Raw genomic sequence first — 17,885 nt, 5'->3', positions numbered from 1 at the left:
TTATTATAAAACACAAAAAAATTACAAGGTTTAATTTACATAAAACAGAACTGAAAAAAAAAGATATCTCAAATGCCCCCAAACAACACCAAATTGGGTGTTGTGAACAGCAATGGCTGTTGTGTCTGGGCCAACCTCCAGCCCGTGTCAAGCGCACGGGTCAAAAAGGAAGGTTGTTGAAGGCCCCCATCCCGCAGCAAAGGCTGCAGAACCCGGGGGGGCCACTCTTTAGCCCCTCAAACTGTGCAAGTGCAACAGCGGAGGGGGTTGAGGACAAACCGCACGCTGGAAGTACAGCTGCAGAGGACGCCTGGGGGATTATCCAAACACAAGAGCCTCCTTTTCTAAGCCATTGACCAGCAAGCTTGCCTCAAGCCTTCAACCTTGCCCTTGACTCCGCAGCGCCGCTTACATGTATCCTTCACGACAACACCACCACCACACCACCAATGTATTTTTGGCCCTGCAAGGCATTAGATACTTCTCAAATCTTCTAGTGGCTATACGGGTTGAAACATTTGACGTGTGCTAATGGAAGCTGGAATCAATTCTACCTGTCGGGAGTGTTGTGTCGCCACCACCATGTCCCTTTTACGCCTAGGCCATTTCTGTCCAACGTTGCTATTGATACCTGGAATATCCTGTTTGGGGTACACAACCCACTCAATGACCCGCACAAACCGGTCATTGAGTGGATACATACCCACTCAATGACCGGCACAGGCCAGTCATTGAGTGGGTCTCAGCCTGCTTGATGACCGGCACACACCAGTCATTGAGCGGATACATAGCCCACTTTATGACTGGCACACACCGGTCATTGAGTGGATACATAACCCACTTGATGACCGGCACACGCCAGTCATTGAGTGGGTCTCAGCCCGCTCAATGAACATAACCCACTTGATGACCAGCACACGCCAGTCATCGAGTGGGTCTCAGCCCGCTCAATGACCGGCACACACAGGTCATTGAGTGGATACACAACCCACTCAATGACCGGCACACACCGGTCATCAAGTGGATATTTCCCACTCTTACTGAGTCCCTATGCATTCTCAACCTATAGAGGATCATAACTTGAAAATGATTCTACGTCTCAAAAATTATCTTATGAATCTAAAGAATTATCCACTTTTAGAAATCAATCTGGATAAAGATCACAGCTAAATAATTGATATCTTTCTGAATAAAATGTTGATTGTTCCCTATTGGGTATATCCTTGTCTTGTCCTTTTTTTGATTTTCTGTGATCTTGAGTGTTGATTAATTACCCATTTGATCAATTTTTTATGGTCCCTCTTTTTGGATGTACCTTTTGCTCATTCCAAATTAAAAAAAAATTGATTTTTCCAGCCAAGTTTGGGAACTATTTGGCCAATTTTCTCCCTGCATGTTTCAAAGCTGCACTGCTTAACTCCTGAGCCAAACCCATGAATCATCATGAGAAGATTTGAGCTCAAAAAAGACCTTGGCATGAGGTAATTATGTGGTACAACGGTGGGCTGTTAAATTTACACATAACTGTAGCATATCATAAAATATCAAAAAAAAAAAACTTAGCTAAAGGTAGCCTTGAGGAATAAATGAATACCCCTGAAAACAGCAGTTACAGGCTGGCTTTTGCAAATGCAGCCTGAAACACATTGTTAAAGTATTGTAAATTATTGAAAAATTTATGATTTTTTATTTACTAGAGGCCAAGGTGGCTTTGCCGCTGCACTTTTAGGGGTACAGGGGCAAGCCATCTAGCACAGTGGCCAGCACCAATCAATCAGTCCGAGTGTAGCTATTTTTGAGTGATACTGGCTTTCAAAAGAACTCTCTTGAAGGACCCAATACTGGCCATTGAGAGTGCTACACATTCTCTTGATTTCCAGTACTTTCAAACTGTTGTTTGATTTTCCAGGCAGAGAAACTCTCCCTAACCCTGCAAAATATTTTGCTGGCAGCCGTTAAGATGCCAGGGTTTGCAGCCAGTTGGTGTTCAAAATTACATAAGAATGTTTTACACAACAGCATAAAATTTCATTCCGCCTGGGAGATTTCACTTCAATTTTTTATGTGTGCTGATATCTCCCAGTCAAAATCACAGGTTTTGATTTTATGGAAGCACATCTAATACTATTTTGAAAACCATAAGTGTGTTGGGCAAACAAAAAAGTCTGCAATGTGTCTGACCTGTGGTAGGGGTAGGCCATCAACAGGCTAACCTTGCTCAACAAAATATCTCAGCAACTCTTGAGGTTGTGATTTTGTTGTTTTTGATGAGCCATGATTAGCCTTTTGTGGTTTTTCCATCAAGCCATCCACTCAGCTCAATGGGTCTGTGAGATGACCAGCTTTTATGTCTCTAGCATGAGACCCTTGGTGCATCACTTGGGAGAAATTCCCAGAGGAAAGAAGCCAAAATAACCTGCTTGGGCTGGAGTTGAAACCACAAACCATGAAAAACTTGATGTGAATAGGTGTTAGCCTTCAGGTGAAATTCAGTAACAGGTGTTGAAAGTCCAAGGGTACTCCAAAATTACTCCCCTTGCATAAAATCTGCCCCTTTCTCAACATTAGTGGGTTTTACCACTTTTCTCTAGGTGTATGGTTGGAGTAAAAGCTGCAATTAGCTCCATGTCACCTGTCATCTAGTCTGCTAATTTTTGTTTCATGGTGAAACTTCACAGGAAAACACTTGCAGCTGAAGCCTGCATGGTGTTTCCAAGAGTGCTACACAATATTTGTTGATTAATTCCATCATTGTCCAGTATTTCTTGTAAAACTTCCAAAAAATGCTGATCTTATTTGTGCAAAGTAACCTTTTTTGAAAAAAGAAGTATTTTCTCACAGGCCAGTTTTTCTTGAGCTCTTGAATGAAAATGTGACCTTTCAGATGATTGGGAGATGCCATGTTGAGAAGTGCCCCAAGGTCAAGCCAACGGCTAAAAATGGGTTGTCCTCACTGGTCAGATCTCAACACACCCTAGCAAGCTTTGGTCAGAAAGCTGCCAGGTTGTTTTGACCAGTGTGTCAGGCCAAATCTCCAACAGGTGGCTGGAGATCAGGTTCTACACAGTGTTGCAGACTTGCTTGTGAGGAATCCTCCTTGGCTGGTCAATACAGAGGAGGATTCCTCATTAGTTATTGGCCCGTCCGTACAGTGGACCTGCGCGCTGAGAGTGCCTCATCCGCCAAGGATGATGTCTCCTCCTTGACCCAGATGGTCAGCATGTCAAGGGGTCAACCATTGGCACTGGCCAGATTTCTGTCACACTCAATATGCACTTTCAGCCTTCTGGCTACCAAGAGTTCACGGAGCCAAGCTTCAACCACAACTTCACTTTTTCAACCAAAGAATGGACTACTCGCGAATTTTCAATCAAACTTCGCAGAACAAAACAGTCATCAATCCCATGCCCCCTCCCCCTATTCCAGATCCCCCCCCCTCTACCCGCCGGACAGGAACCACATGGTCAAACTCACTCAGTTGAATCACTGTTGAACATCGTTGGCAAAATACTTGTTTTCTTGAAAAAAGCCCTCTCTCCCAGAAACCCAGATCTCTGAACAAACACCAGATTCAAGCTCTACTCGATCAAACAAATAAACTAGAGAGCTCCTTGGCTAGCAAAAAACACTCCTCTGACCGGAAAATTGATTGCATACTCAAACGTCTAGATCAATTGGATTGACAAACTCAAAACTTGGTGCCAATTGCTGCAACACCATCTTGGGCCGCTGTTGCTACGAACAAACAGAAAAGCACACCTTTGACAAAAAAGAACCTATTGAATAAAGCCAGCCCGCCATTGATACCTACGAACAAATAAATAAAAAAGTATAAACCAGCTAGCGCAGTGATCCAAATGCCACCAGGCTTCACCAGCGTAGATACAATGTCAGCAAAAGACATTACCAGTAAAATCAACCAGATCTTATCTTCAATGAACGCCAGAGCCGACTCACAACCTGATGACGTGTCTGGAATTTCTATTCTTGCATTGAAAGACCTGCAACTTCTAACCAGCTCACAAGCCAAGGCACAATGGCTCCTTACCAACAAGCAAAAGTGGACTGAGCTTCTTTGCCCTGAACTCAAAACCTTCCCATCAAGATTTCCAATCCTATTACATGCAGTACCCACAAATTTTGAACCTTCAAAACAATCCCACTTACAAGAACTAGGCCTCCAAAACAGAATCAATCCGTCTCTGATACAATCAGCTCAATGGCTAGGCAACCCAATTAGCAGCGGAAAAAAAAATGGATCAATTGTCTTACACCTACTTGACAAAGACATTGCAGCCAAGATAGAACGTTTGGGACTTTTTCTACAAAATGAATTCTACCGCAAGGCTCACTACACACAATTGATACCGCAATGTTTTAAATGCTGGAAGATTGGTCACACAGCTCAATGGTGCAAGAACTCCTCACTCTGCAGCAAATGTACCGGTAATCACAAATCAAACACTTGCACATCCTCACCAGCTATTACTCCCTCTTGTTGTGTATGCATCACTCAAGAAAAAACAGTCTCCAAAATGAATATCAACTCTCTAGACAAAAAATTTGCTCACCCTCCATGGTCAGAAACATGCCCTCAGATGAAACAAGCCACCCAGAGCCGCAAGCAACGTTGATGGAACGCTTGAACTAGTTGCCCTCTATTTCTTCTCCTCATTTTCACCTTTCTCCGTATGCTTAATCTCTCATCCCAATGTTGCTGGCATTTTTAAATTCATTGGTTAGTTTTTATAGGCGATCTTCATCACATTATGCCATTTTTTTGTACGCAGTAGATGATATATACAGTAGTGTGCAATGTCAAATCAAACTGCACTTAAAAATAAAATAAAAAAAAAAGGTCAAGGATAGGTTGGCTAACCGTCATACTTTTCGCGGTCATCCTACCGGCTCTCAAGGAGTTTGGGAGATTGACAAGCAACCATTGTACTCCTTGCGGTCAACCTGCTGGCTGTCAAAGAGGTCGGGAATCGGGATGCTGACCGTCAACTGACTGAAAGCCTTTGTGGCAAGGCTGCTGGGTGACCGCACGGCAGCAGACCGGCAGACCTGTGGTTGGTTGATCACAGTCATGCCACCGTACCTCCCAACCTCAAGAGGTTAGGCGGACTGACCCTTGCGCGACCCCAACTCCGTGCTGCCCTCCATTTGCACTGCAGCCCAACGGCGGACCTTTGTCCTTGGGTTGTTGGTCCGAGGGCATCCAGATCAATCCCATGGTGTACTGGACATCAAAGGAGCTGTGTACTCTCTTGATGTTCAATACCGGTCATCAAACTTGATTGCCGTAAGTGAGTTTGTAGCACTCTCCATCAAAATTAGAGTGTGTAGCTCGAGGAGAAAGGCAAGACACCTTTCTCATAATCTTTTCCATGCCACAGTGGTATACATAGATGAAAAGTTATTGCAGAATTTAGATTTTCTCTGCCACATCTGAAAAACTTGTCACACCCAAAAACTCTGTTCTTTTCTAAGTCCCTGCTGCGGAGGCGGCTTCGCGCCCAGGAGGGACTTAGTTAAGTTTATAGTAATCTTCACCCTTCATCCAAAAACATGTTTTCTCAAGCACCAAGCAATGGAACAACAATGTAGCTTCCTCACTGCTAACGTGGAGGGACCAAAAAATTGTGAAGACAGTGGGATTCGAACCCACGCCCGAAGACCGCCGAATCACGCTCCCGGAGGAGTCGTCATTGCCTTAAGACGGCGCCTTAGACCACTCGGCCATGTCTCCATGGAGATGAAGCCAGTTGCCTTAGTATAGAACCCTCCGTTTTACACCAAAGGCGCGATTGTTCTTAATTAATGGAGGTTCATGATAGCTCATTGTAACAACTCTGTCCTCACCTAGAAAGACTTTGGTGTCAACAAAAAATCAAAGGAATGACTAAATGAGTTGTCAGTCTGTAGGCTATTTTCAAGAGCTTGAAGTGCTGTCCTACACCTCATTACGACGGTCAGGCCCACCACAGGAGTATCACATTTCTCTCTTTTGTACCCCACATCTGTCTCTTAAATTGGCACAATTTGAGACCTGGCAATGTCGATTCGACTAACTGCCGCCTCGTCTTGACTCAAAATTTAACATATTCTTCAAATGAACTTCGTTCGTATTGGTCTCTTGTCCTATTCAGTTTCCCGTGGGCCGGCACAGTTCATGTGTATGTCTCAACTCTCAGGTGCTGTGAAAGCCTCTGTCAGATCTTAGTTCTCAAAATGTTCAGGTGCAGGTGCATGCTCATGCAAGTTCGTAAGTAAGCTGAAGGTATATGCCGATTTTGTATTTTTTTAGTTTGAATGGTTCAAGGGATGAATCCTTGGCGAGGTTGTCGCCGAGGTTTCCGAGTCCTCAGGAAACACCCGGCGCTGGCTGCCGCGGGTTCCCTGGTTGCCATGATCTATGTAAATTTTGCTAGGATTTCGGCGTCACGGAACAGATGGTATTCCTTCGGAGGGAAGTAAAACATAGAATTAATCAATGGGAGCGGTGCATGAGAAATTCCAAACCGGTTGGGCGAACTAACCTCATCCCCAACCTTGATGGATTGGCCGCCGTAGCTTGGCAGGAGGACCTTATCTCCGGTTTTGAATTCCATTGGGATAAGTTTTCCGTCACTGAAAGGGACCGACAGAATGCATAAAAAGAACTCAGCATCAGGCTCGTGAAATCGGAAACTCGCTTGACTATTTCTGGGAGACCGACCGATCACGCCCTCCTGGACCTACGGCCAGGACCGTGGCTTCGGGTACCTGCTTCTCTGTGACGGATGAAGGTAAGAAAATGCCTGATGCGGTCTTGGTCTCCGCTTTGACACGTTGGACCAGAATCCGGTCGAGCGTTGGTTTCAGGGACGAAATTGATCGAAGGCTGATAGACTGAAGATGATAACGAGTGCGAGCCAGTCAGCAGGGATACGGTTAACTACTTTTCGCGGCTATCAGCAAAACTAACCATTTTGACTGGTGCAGGGTTGATGAAAGAGGCCGGCGTGGATGGTGATTGAGAATCGAGTGATGAGTTGAGGGCCGCGTATTCAAGTCAGTTCGACAAGCCTTCGGGCCGGGCGTCACAAGAAGAGTTTGGGCGATGGACTGACCTGGCGGTGCTTGAAGGTGCTGGATTCCTTGGCGGAGTTTTCTGGAATGTTGGAGCGGAAGTCGACAGCCAAGGTGGGTCTGCTATTCATCCTGAGCCACCGTATGCATATCCAGGCGAGCGCAGCCCGCAGCATGCACCCCCTCCCTCGGGGTCGATCGGCCGTCCAGGGTTCTGGAGGGATCTCGAAAAAGACAGCAGCTTTCGGCCCGGGGTTTGGTATGCAATATGGATGGTATGCAAGATGCACACAAGCGGACTATTTTTTGGATTCCCCCCGGTGCCGTCGACTTCAGGAAAACTGTCCACCAGTGCCCTCGCCGACTGTACACCCCGCTGTAGAACTTTTGTATCCCATTTACCCAATTCTTACCACCCTCAATCCCACCAACATGCTCAGATCGCGTCTCGCTTCCTCGTCCGGCCTCCCCTCGCTTCGTAACCAATCTCAGCGAACTTCCCTAGTGGCCGGTCAGAAACGATATGCTAGTTACAAAGAAATCAAAGCAAGTTTCATCCGTCCTCCATCACTTGCCTTATTCCTTCCCAATTTGCTAACCACGTCTATGCCGCTTTGAAATCACAGTTCTCAAACGATGGCCGTGCAGCCATGCTTGCCGGCGTAGACATCCTGGCTAAGGCTGTCTCAGTTACTCTGGGCCCCAAGGGTCGAAACGTAATCATTGAACAGTCTTTCGGAGGACCGAAAATTACCAAGGACGGTGTAACTGTGGCAAAAAGCATCACCCTCAAGGACAAATTCGAAAACCTCGGTGCTCGGTAAGTAACCGTACTTTCTTCACATAAGCCCGAGCCTCTGTTGCTCACTTCAAATGTACGACCTTTGGAAAATCAGATTAGTTCAGGATGTGGCCAACAAGACAAATGAAATCGCTGGGGATGGTACCACTACCGCTACGGTCTTGGCTCGAGCAATCTACTCGGAAGGTGTTAAAAACGTCGCAGCTGGTTGTAACCCAATGGACCTTCGTCGAGGATCCCAAGCCGCCGTAGATGAAGTCATCAAGTTTCTCGACCAGAACAAACGAGAGATCACGACTTCCAAGGAGATTGCTCAAGTGGCCACCATTTCAGCTAACGGCGATGCCCACATCGGTCAACTGATATCGACCGCCATGGAAAAAGTCGGAAAGGAAGGTGTGATCACCGTCAAGGAGGGAAAGACGATCGAAGATGAAATCGAGGTCACCGAAGGCATGCGCTTCGACCGGGGTTACATCTCCCCCTACTTCATCACCGACATCAAGACCCAGAAGGCCGAGCTTGAAAAACCTCTTATCCTCCTATCTGAGAAGAAGATCTCAGCCCTTCAGGACATCCTACCATCCCTCGAGGCCGCTGCTACCCAACGCCGACCTTTGTTGATCATTGCCGAAGACCTGGACGGAGAAGCCCTAGCGGCTTGCATTCTGAACAAGCTTCGTGGACAGCTCCAAGTTGCTGCTGTCAAGGCTCCCGGATTCGGTGACAACCGTAAATCCATTCTCGGCGATCTTGCCATCCTTACCGGCGGAACTTGCTTCAATGATGAACTGGATATCAAGCTCGAAAAGGCAACCCCTGACCTGCTTGGTTCGACCGGCTCCGTCTCGATCACCAAGGACGACACAATCCTGCTCAACGGTGAAGGCCAGAAGGACATGATCTCCAACCGATGTGAACAGATCCGAGCTGCCATCACCGACCCCAGCACATCTGACTACGACAAGACGAAGCTACAGGAGCGATTGGCAAAATTGAGTGGCGGCGTGGCGGTTATCAAGGTCGGAGGACACAGCGAGGTTGAGGTCGGGGAAAAGAAGGACCGATTTGATGACGCCCTGAACGCTACTCGAGCTGCTGTAGAGGAAGGAATTGTTCCAGGTTAGTTGTCATTCCCGCTTCAGATTCACACTTTTATCTCTAGGCACTGATCGTCTTTTCTTGTCATGTACGCTAGGTGGTGGTACTGCCTTGCTGAAAGCGAGCAAAGCGTTGGACGGGCTCAAGTTGGCCAACTTCGACCAGCAATTGGGTGTCTCGATCATCAAATCCGCCATCCAGAAGCCAACCCGGACGATTGTCGAGAACGCCGGTGAAGAATCATCCCTGGTCGTCGGAAAGGTTCTCGAACACTACAGTGGCGACGGGCAATTCCACTGGGGATATGACGCCGCCATGAGCGAGTACAAGGACCTCGTAGCCAGCGGAATCATCGACCCACTCAAGGTCGTCAAGACCGCCCTAAACGATGCTGCTGGTGTCGCCAGTCTGTTGACCACCAGCGAAGCATGTGTTGTCGACGCCCCAGAAGAGAAGGCCGCTTCACCGATGGGTGGTATGGGCGGAGGTTAGTAGACCCTTTTTTTGCATTTCCACTTGCCCTCTCTGCGTTTCGCGTGTCCAACCTACTGATCGTGTATCTCCGCTTCCGAACTTCGATTGCTAGGTATGGGTGGAATGGGAGGAGGAATGGGCTTCTAACGACAATAACGTTCATAATAAAATCACCACTCAATCCCCCTCTTGATTTGACGTAACGCACAGTGTATATACCAACTACCAATCACTGCAAAAACAGTTGTCTACCATCTCTTGTGCTTCCTTGGCTGCACCTTGTCCGCCTAAAAATTGCCCACATTGGAATGAAAGACAGAAGATAATAGGAAAGAGACCATTATCAAGAGTCGATTAAGACAATGGATGAGGCCAAACTGTGCTGTCGCTTTGCTTAATTCTGCTCGCGGGTAAGCTGCCTCGACGTGATTTAACAAATACCTCATGCTGAGTCAAAACCACAGGATGCAGGGGGCCATCACAAAGCTAGCATCTTAGTGTGGGAAAGGCTGCGAGCTGGACCAAGCCTGAGTGTAGAGTAACAAAGAGGCTTGCCCCCAAGTGATTCTGGTGAAGCTGCCAAGCCTTAAAGGCCCGGCCAACCCCCATTTTTCTTTCTATCTGCTATTACACATCACACATTGGCCAGATGGAGCGAGCCATGAGTGACAAGAGCTGTACAAGTCCTGGGGGGGGGGGGGGGGGGGGGAACTCCCTCCCCCCTCCATAGAAAAGGAAAAACATGAGAGAAAAGAAACCATCCTCCTCCGCCCACCTCTCAAGCACGCAATCTGCCAAGCCACACTCCCACAACCACGCACATCATCTGTCCATTCTGCTCTCACGCGGATCTCCTGTCAACTTTGCCACACGTCATTGCCCACCGTTGGACTCCTCTTGCCATAGCTTCCCTGCCCCTATCTAGCCTACAATGCCAGGATCCCACATAACGGCTCTGCCCCAGCTAGGCCCACTGATGTTGCCCGCTTTGGCTGTCATGGCTTCCCCCAGTCACTGATGCTACTAGCCAGTCTGCGCTGACCTGCTTAAGTTGAGCCCAGCTCTGCTGCCAAGTTGTGTACAATTTCTCCGCACTCCGCCTCAAAGAACATCCTCTGCACTGTGCCGCTCCGCGCCAGCCTTGTGGAACTGCAGTCACCAAACTCCAGGACTCCTTGCACCCCCTGGTCACTTTGACACCGGTGGGCAACTTACATCACCACACTGGTCATTGAGAGGCTTGAGTCCTCTCCATGACCGTTATAAATTTCAAACCGGTCATTGGCAAAATCAAAAAAAGTACCCTAGGTGCCTATATGTTATGTGTTTGGCACCTAAACACATAAAGTTCATGCTCACAAGCATGATTAATGTTCAATTTGAGATTAGTCCCAGGATTAGTGGGTTCTACATTTAGACCCCACTAGCTCCAAACAGAGCTCCAGGTCAAGTTGATCCCCGGTTGATCCAACCCAATGTGGATGCAGGGTCAAACTAAGAGTGTCAGCATTGGTGGCTAAGTTAGTATGGACTAACTAGCTTGGATTATGCTTGGAACAAGCTAATCTGAGTGGCCGCCCGCATTGGTGCAGATTTTCAGGTCCAAGGCTGTCAGAGATTATGTGTTTAGAACATCCTTACCAATGACTAGTTTAGCTTGCAGCTAGCTAGTTTAGCCGCAGATCTCAACCACACAAGGCGTAGCTAAGCCCAAACTAAATTAGTGGGAAGCTCCAATTTCAGCTAACCATCACTAAATCTAGTGACGGTGTGGAACTCCTACCGTGCCAGGCAATAGGCAGAGCATCGAGGGGATGGGTGCTGTTGAGGCTGCCCTTGTGGTGGTCCAGCAAATGGGATGAGGATTGGAAAGTGATAGCGTTGGGGGGGGGGGGGATTTCTGAGAGAAAACGGGGATGGAATACCGTCTGCGGTGGTTGGTTTGTTGAGGATCAGATGATGATGAGGGATCAGGATCAGGGATAAAGGATCAGGAATAGTGCTGAGGTTACTGCCAGCGGATCAAAAATTGATGGAAAATCTTGTGGATAAGAGCAAGTCCCATGCCGTCCCATCCTCCAAGTTCAAACTTGAACTTGGACTCTGGGGAATGACATGTCACAGGACATGTCATCACATCCCTAAATACAAAACAACACCACAAGGAGAGAAAAGAAAACACAACACAACAACAACCAACAGAAGAGAAGAAATAAAACAAACAAGATGAAAGAAAACCACATGACTCATGTGTTAGGACCAAGAAACATGAAAAAGAGCATAAAGAGAAAGAAGGGGGAAGGGATCTTGAAGGATATTGAGAATGAGGGGCTTGATGAGAATCTTGAGGCTGAAAAAGTCTGGCTGTTGAGATGTCTGATCTTGATGAATTCTGGATTTTGATGATCTTGAGGCCCTGTACCCATCTGGCCACCACAACGGTTAGTCACGACCTGAATTCTTAGCTAAATCCACAATAGCTACATACAGCTATCTGCACACCTTGGCTTCCATCCAATCAATACCCCCACATCATCCCATCAATACCGCCATACCATCCCATCAGAACAATGCCACCCAAATAAGGCCCAAACTTGCTCCCCCCAGATGATGAACAGCTTGCAAAGAGCTGGATGAAAATATTGGAGGACACCATCCAATCCACTGGCCAAAAGAAAGAAGATTTTTGGAAGTGTATTGCCAAGGATTTCAATGCCTATGGTGCTGTTGAAAGAGATTGGAACCACTGCAAGAACCGGTTTGTGATTTTTCTTTTTGTTTTTCCAATTTTTGTCTGACCTTTTTTGTGTCCTTGCATGCAGTTGGGGCCAACACATTCAGAAAGATTCATTAAAATTCTCTGCAATATATCGCAAGCTTGAAAAAAACCAACCGTCTGGCTCTGTCTCAACGGATCTCCTTCCTGATGCCAAGAAGGCTTACTATGAACAAGAAGGAAAACAATTCTCTTTTGAGCGATATTGGTTGGTTATCAAGGACTTGCCAAAGTGGATAAACCTCTTCAAAAATCAAAACCCTCAAGATTTGGGTGCAACAATCTCAGCTCCAAATCCATCTACACCCGGAACTCCAGCCAACACTTTTCCAATCACGTCTCAATCACCCTCAGCATCCCAAATGGTCTCCGAAGGTTCTTGCAAGCGTCCTCCAGGTATTCATGCTGCCAAACAAGCCATGAAGCAAGATCATTATAATGCAAAAAAGATTTTGATATTATCAAACTGCTCAAGTGACTACCGTGACCAAACACTTGCAATGAAAAAAATAAACAAAATTCAACAAGCGGTTGCAAAAGCTGAAGTCAGCCAGACAAACATGGAGATAATGTCAAAGGACATCATGCAACAACTTACCGGACAAGGCCTCCCAAGAATTCCTGCGACTCCAAAAGGAGATGATTTTGCAGGACATGCGCAATCAACTTGAGGCAAGAAAAGAATTAGCAGCCCAAGAGGCTAAGGAAAACAAGCGGTTGGGATCTTCGGCAAACAAATTCTCTGAATCCTTGGGAGTGGTCAACACGAGGCGTCTACTGATCAACAGGAGGAGTCTGATGAAGAAGAGGCCTCCAACTCAAACAACTCGGATGTAGAGGGCCACATTGATATTGACATTGATCCAAAACTTGGTTATCTTTAAAAATCTCATGCTGATATCAATATCCTCTGCAACTCCTGTGACTCCCTCAAAAATTGTATATCTTCTTTTTTTCCACAAAGAAATAAACTTTCAAGAAAACCTTGTGATTCTCTCAAAATGTTCTCTCTCAAGAAATCTTTTTCACACAAAAAAACATGCATCTGTTTTCTTGAAAAAGAAATAAACAAAAATAAAAATTTCTTTCCGGTTGGTCTTTATGTCTCTTGGACTCAATTGCAAACAAGATTGAAAGTGTAGAAGAAATCTTAGTTGTATTGTATTTCTTATTTCATTTTTTTGAATATATAGAAGAAAAAACATCAGAATTATTCCTCTCAATCCCTGTTCCTTGCCCCATAGCGCGCCCAGTTAAGATCAATCAAATCGTTGGTAAGTCTTTGATGTTGCAAGCCTGATCTGAGTTCAACAGTACGGATTTGCTGTTTGGTGAACAAATATGGATTGGTTCGCGGTTGAACCAGACTGACCAAGCAAGGTAGTTTGAATGTATTGGTTGAATCGCGCTCATGGTCCTCCACAATCATGTTGTGGGGGATAACACAAGTCCTCATAATTGAAGTCATCAAGTGAGGATTCCATATGCGAGAGGGTACTGTGATGATACCCCAGCGTGCTTGTAAGACCCCAAACACTCTTTCAATATCTTTTTGGAAGGCCTCTTGCAGCTTTTTGAAGTGCAGGGAGGGAGGGTCTTGAGCGATTCCTTTGGTTTTGACAAGTGTTGACCAATCCAGGTAGATGCCGTCAGTGAGGTAATAAGTGTGTTTGTATTTTCAACCGCAAACTTCAAATGTTGCATCCCATCCAGTCCCTGAAATTTGCTCGTCAAAGATTGGCAATTGTTGGAGGAAATTGATATCATTCAGCAACCCAGCGGTTCCAAAGAAGACCTGCCGAATCCATAAGCGTTGATCGGCAACAGCTTCTAATACAACAGTTGGTTTCTTCTCTTTTCCTTTATACTGACCAGCCGTTGCACTTGGGCAGTTTTTCCATGCCCAGTGCATGCAGTCCAAGCTGCCAATGCAGCCAGGAAAGCCGCGCTCATTATTCACATCAAGGAGCCTTATCAAGTCTTCGCGATTGGGCCTACAAAGGTATTCTTGGCTATAAAGACGGTTGATTGTACTGGTGAACTCAATCAAGCACCTGCGCGCAGTTGTTTAGCTGAGCCAACAGTATTTGTCCTTTGCATCCACTCTGGCTGTCGCTTCTCACCTGGTACTTGCTGCGGGATGCAGCGTTGCAGCTCCCCGCAGCAAGTGCGGGAGGAGAGGAAGTGAAGGGGGATCCCTTTACTGCCCTCAACCAGGGAAGAGAAAGGAAGCTTTGTTTGTTTCTTTTCCCTGCAAACACCAGAAAGTGAGGGGTTCAGGTGCCAGCCCACAAACTCAGGATTTTTGGGAGAGCCTGAGCCGCACGTGAACCCCCAACACTTTCAGCAAAACCCAGAGGCAAAACCGCAGAAACAATACAAAAGCATTTTTACTCTAAAAACCCTTCCTCCCTGGTCTCCTCACTCTGAAACAGTGCCTACCAGGTGGGTGCACCGAGCCAACGCGTACATAGAAGGTCCTTATGCCCAAAGGCCTAGGGGAGGTTCTTCAGCTGGAACCATGCAAGAGAACAGAGTGAATTGTAGCTCTTCTTCCACTAGTGTGAATTACAATGGCCTAAACGGCTAGCCCTGTCGGGAGTGCGTTCCGTGGCGCGACCCGTTGGGAACATTTGTGGAGAAGATAAATTACCGCCAAAAACAAACCACACCGTGCGCTACAGCTAGACGCCATCAGGCGTGGAACAGAAGTGGGGATAGATTGTCTGGGATGCAGAACCAGACCCTATTCAAAACATGGTGCCCGTTTTGGCTGCCGCAAGACAGACCGTCCGCGGCGTTCTCCTTGGAGACGACCCGTTTTGACGTCACATCTAGCTGCACCTCCACAAGGAGGGCTTTGATGATCTTCCACTCCTTGTTCACATGGGTGTCCCGTGACTTGCGAGCCACTAAGACACTCTCTGTGGTGGTATTGTCGGTCCAAACGACGAAATTTGAACCTTGGACGACCCAGCTGAATTCTTGAAGCATTAGGATGCCGATGCGGATGGCAACGGTTTCTGCCCAGGCAATTGTCCTGTGAGGTTTGGGCCCCTCCCAGCCCTCCTTGAAACACAGTTGGCACCAACGGCTACCGACGATAACTCCTATGCCAAAACTCGTGGAGGCGTTGCCCACCCAGCTGATCTTGACTTCTTTGGGAACCAGGACAAGTCTTGTGTGGGTGAAGTTTGTTAGTGTCTTCAGCCAGAAACACAGGTCTGTATTCACGTCCAGGGGTAGGGTCCTTGTGGCCCAGAATTGTTTCCACTGATTCATCCAACGGTACAAACCTCTCAGGTAACACCGTAGCTGTGGGAGGACAAAAGAGACATGATTCAAACAACCGGCCAGCACCTCAACCTTGTTGAACCGGAAACTGGCCTTTGGGATGAGGAACACCCCTATTTGCAAGATGCGCTCCGCAAGCTTGGCCTCTGGCAGGCAAAACGTGCTATCGGCGCCATTCCAAATAAAACCAATGTACTTCTGCTCCGCCGCAAAGTCAGAGCATTTGTCTTTGTTCGTCGCAACCCCAAGCGCTAAGGATCGGGACACCACGTCTGAGATGGTGCACGGGGAATCCGGATGCTTGACAAAGAGGTTGTCGTCCACCCAGCGGAAGGTCTTGACCACCTCAAATTCTGATTCCATGAGCCTCTTCCAGGCGTCAGCGGGTTTGCCAAAAGACCCACATCCGTCGTCCCCACCAAACGTGATCCGGGTATCCAAGTACAAGTCTCCTTTTAGATCCTTTACCATCAGGAACGGCCACTGAGCTGGGTCCGTTGGGATTTGCCAATAGGCCTTTTCCCAGCCAAAAATGGCTAGGTGAAACGGGCCTGAGTTTGTCTTAAAGAAGGCCGCGACCGCCTTGAAGTTGTCCCAAGTCGTTTTAAACATTTCTTTCACTACCAAGATGGATGAATTTGCGATGTTGTATATTGATCAATAATATAGCGTATATTGATCAATTATATTGATCTTTTTTTTTATTATTATTCCTGTTGATACCTTTGCCTGTCTTCCATGTCTCCTTAATACTCTTCTATAATCTCTCTCCTTCCCCCTGTGTTAGCTTCAAGCCACAGGATTTTTTTTTTTTTTTTTGCCTGATAAAATTCATGAATTTCTACATACACCATTCAATTCTTCCTGAAAATGCAAGTTTTAGGATTAATCCAGGGTAGCTGAGGGGTCTCAATTTTTTTTGGGAGTTGAAAAATTGACTCCCATGAATTAATTAATTGACTCCCAAAAGTCGTTTACGTCGCGCGGACCGCCTCTGGACGTCCGTCCCCGGTCCGCGGGACCAAAGTTCGACCCGCGCGCATTTTGGGAGTCGGAAAATTAATTCTACTTTCCAGAATGGGAGTCGGAATTTTAATTTCACAAAAAATGACAGAAAATAAAGAAAAATTTATACCTCTGCACTGGGGCATCTAAAGCCCCCCAAAATTTTACAGCGGCCACAAAGCACTCTGAATAACACCTGATGAGCCTCACGGCATTGGCGCACCCCAGGAAAGGGGTGTGCCACTGTGGGTCTAATTTGGCGGATTTCCTTAGTAGGAAATCCGCCAAAGCCTTAGCTACAGTGCCCCAGAGCCCCCCAAAATTTTACAGTGGGCATAATAGCCTCTGAATGACACATGGTGAAATTCTTGGCAGTCTTAAACCCCAGGAAAGGGGTGTGCTACTGTGGGTCTAATTTGGCGGATTTCCTACTAAGGAAATCCGCCAAAGCCTTTGCCACAGTGCCCCAAAGCAATGGTGGGCAGTTACTTTACTCTACGATATCTGGCAGATATTAGTAATGTAAAGACCCCGCGTTACCCTCTGGTGTCGTTACCGCTAACAGTAACGGACATATTTTGTGCTCTGAAGTAGCGTAACAAGCCTGGTTGTTTTTTTTTTGCCCGGCAAAGGATATCGTAGCTTGATTGTCACCCTGGATAACGCAAAATAGCTTTATGCAGGGGTGAAAAAGCCCAAAGTGGGCCCACTTTGGGCTGGGGCTGCTACAACTACAATTCTGATACAAATGTTCTTTGATGTCTGTACATCAGAATTTTCACCGCGAGACAGGAACTGAGCAAGCAGTTTCACTGAATGCCACCCTCTTTGTTCCACGAAGTAAACATACACCAGCTTTATTGATCCTTTTCAAGACCCTCAAACCTTCAAGTCTGATTAATCTAAATAGAATACTCACCTAAAAATGTCGCCAGCATCGCAAAACCAAGTACTTGAAGAAGAGGGATACAACACAGATCACTCTCAACAGTCCCAGCTTTTCTGTTCCAGCCGTGCCTCCTCAATTGTTGCTCCACCTAACATGGTGAAACCATTGTTGGATTCTTGCATTAGAATGAACAGGCCTCCCACTCAAAAGTGCCGGGCTGTTTCTTCTTTGGATTCTGGTCAATCAAATTTGCCGCAAACCAAAGGAAAGCCAAAGGGGACAAAGAAACCAATTAAGGCCGCAATATCTACCTTTAGGAAGCCATCAGGAAAGAAGAACGGATCCGGGAGCAAACCCATCAAGAAAAAGAAGAAGTCTGGTGCCCCTGACACCGCACCGTCCCAAGCATAAACTCTATTTAAATAGGCTCAATTTCAATTGGAAATGTTTTGTTTTCATGCTTCTTTCCA

General features: G+C 46.7%; 2 protein-coding genes across 2 annotated transcripts; one reads left to right on the top strand and one right to left on the bottom strand.

Moving 5' to 3' along the window:
- Positions 1-6,416: 6,416 nt before the first annotated feature.
- PtA15_4A488 (uncharacterized protein) lies at positions 6,417-6,973 on the bottom strand (the record flags this gene model as incomplete). The annotated part of the gene is made up of 4 exons (XM_053168376.1): positions 6,417-6,464; positions 6,543-6,633; positions 6,722-6,894; positions 6,971-6,973. The coding sequence occupies 4 exons, from the start codon at positions 6,971-6,973 to the stop codon at positions 6,417-6,419; spliced, it is 315 nt and encodes a 104-aa protein (XP_053019592.1).
- Positions 6,974-7,506: 533 nt separating this feature from the next.
- Positions 7,507-9,598, top strand: PtA15_4A487 (uncharacterized protein; the record flags this gene model as incomplete). Its single annotated transcript, XM_053168375.1, has 5 exons — positions 7,507-7,620; positions 7,701-7,894; positions 7,971-8,998; positions 9,075-9,464; positions 9,564-9,598. The coding sequence occupies 5 exons, from the start codon at positions 7,507-7,509 to the stop codon at positions 9,596-9,598; spliced, it is 1,761 nt and encodes a 586-aa protein (XP_053019591.1).
- Between the last annotated feature and the right edge of the window lie 8,287 nt (positions 9,599-17,885).

This window comes from Puccinia triticina, chromosome 4A, assembly GCF_026914185.1.
Source record: "Puccinia triticina chromosome 4A, complete sequence".
Taxonomy (NCBI): Eukaryota; Fungi; Basidiomycota; class Pucciniomycetes; order Pucciniales; family Pucciniaceae; genus Puccinia; species Puccinia triticina.
The sequence above is the reverse complement of the archived record's forward strand: the minus strand, read 5'-3'. Positions and strand labels throughout refer to the sequence as shown.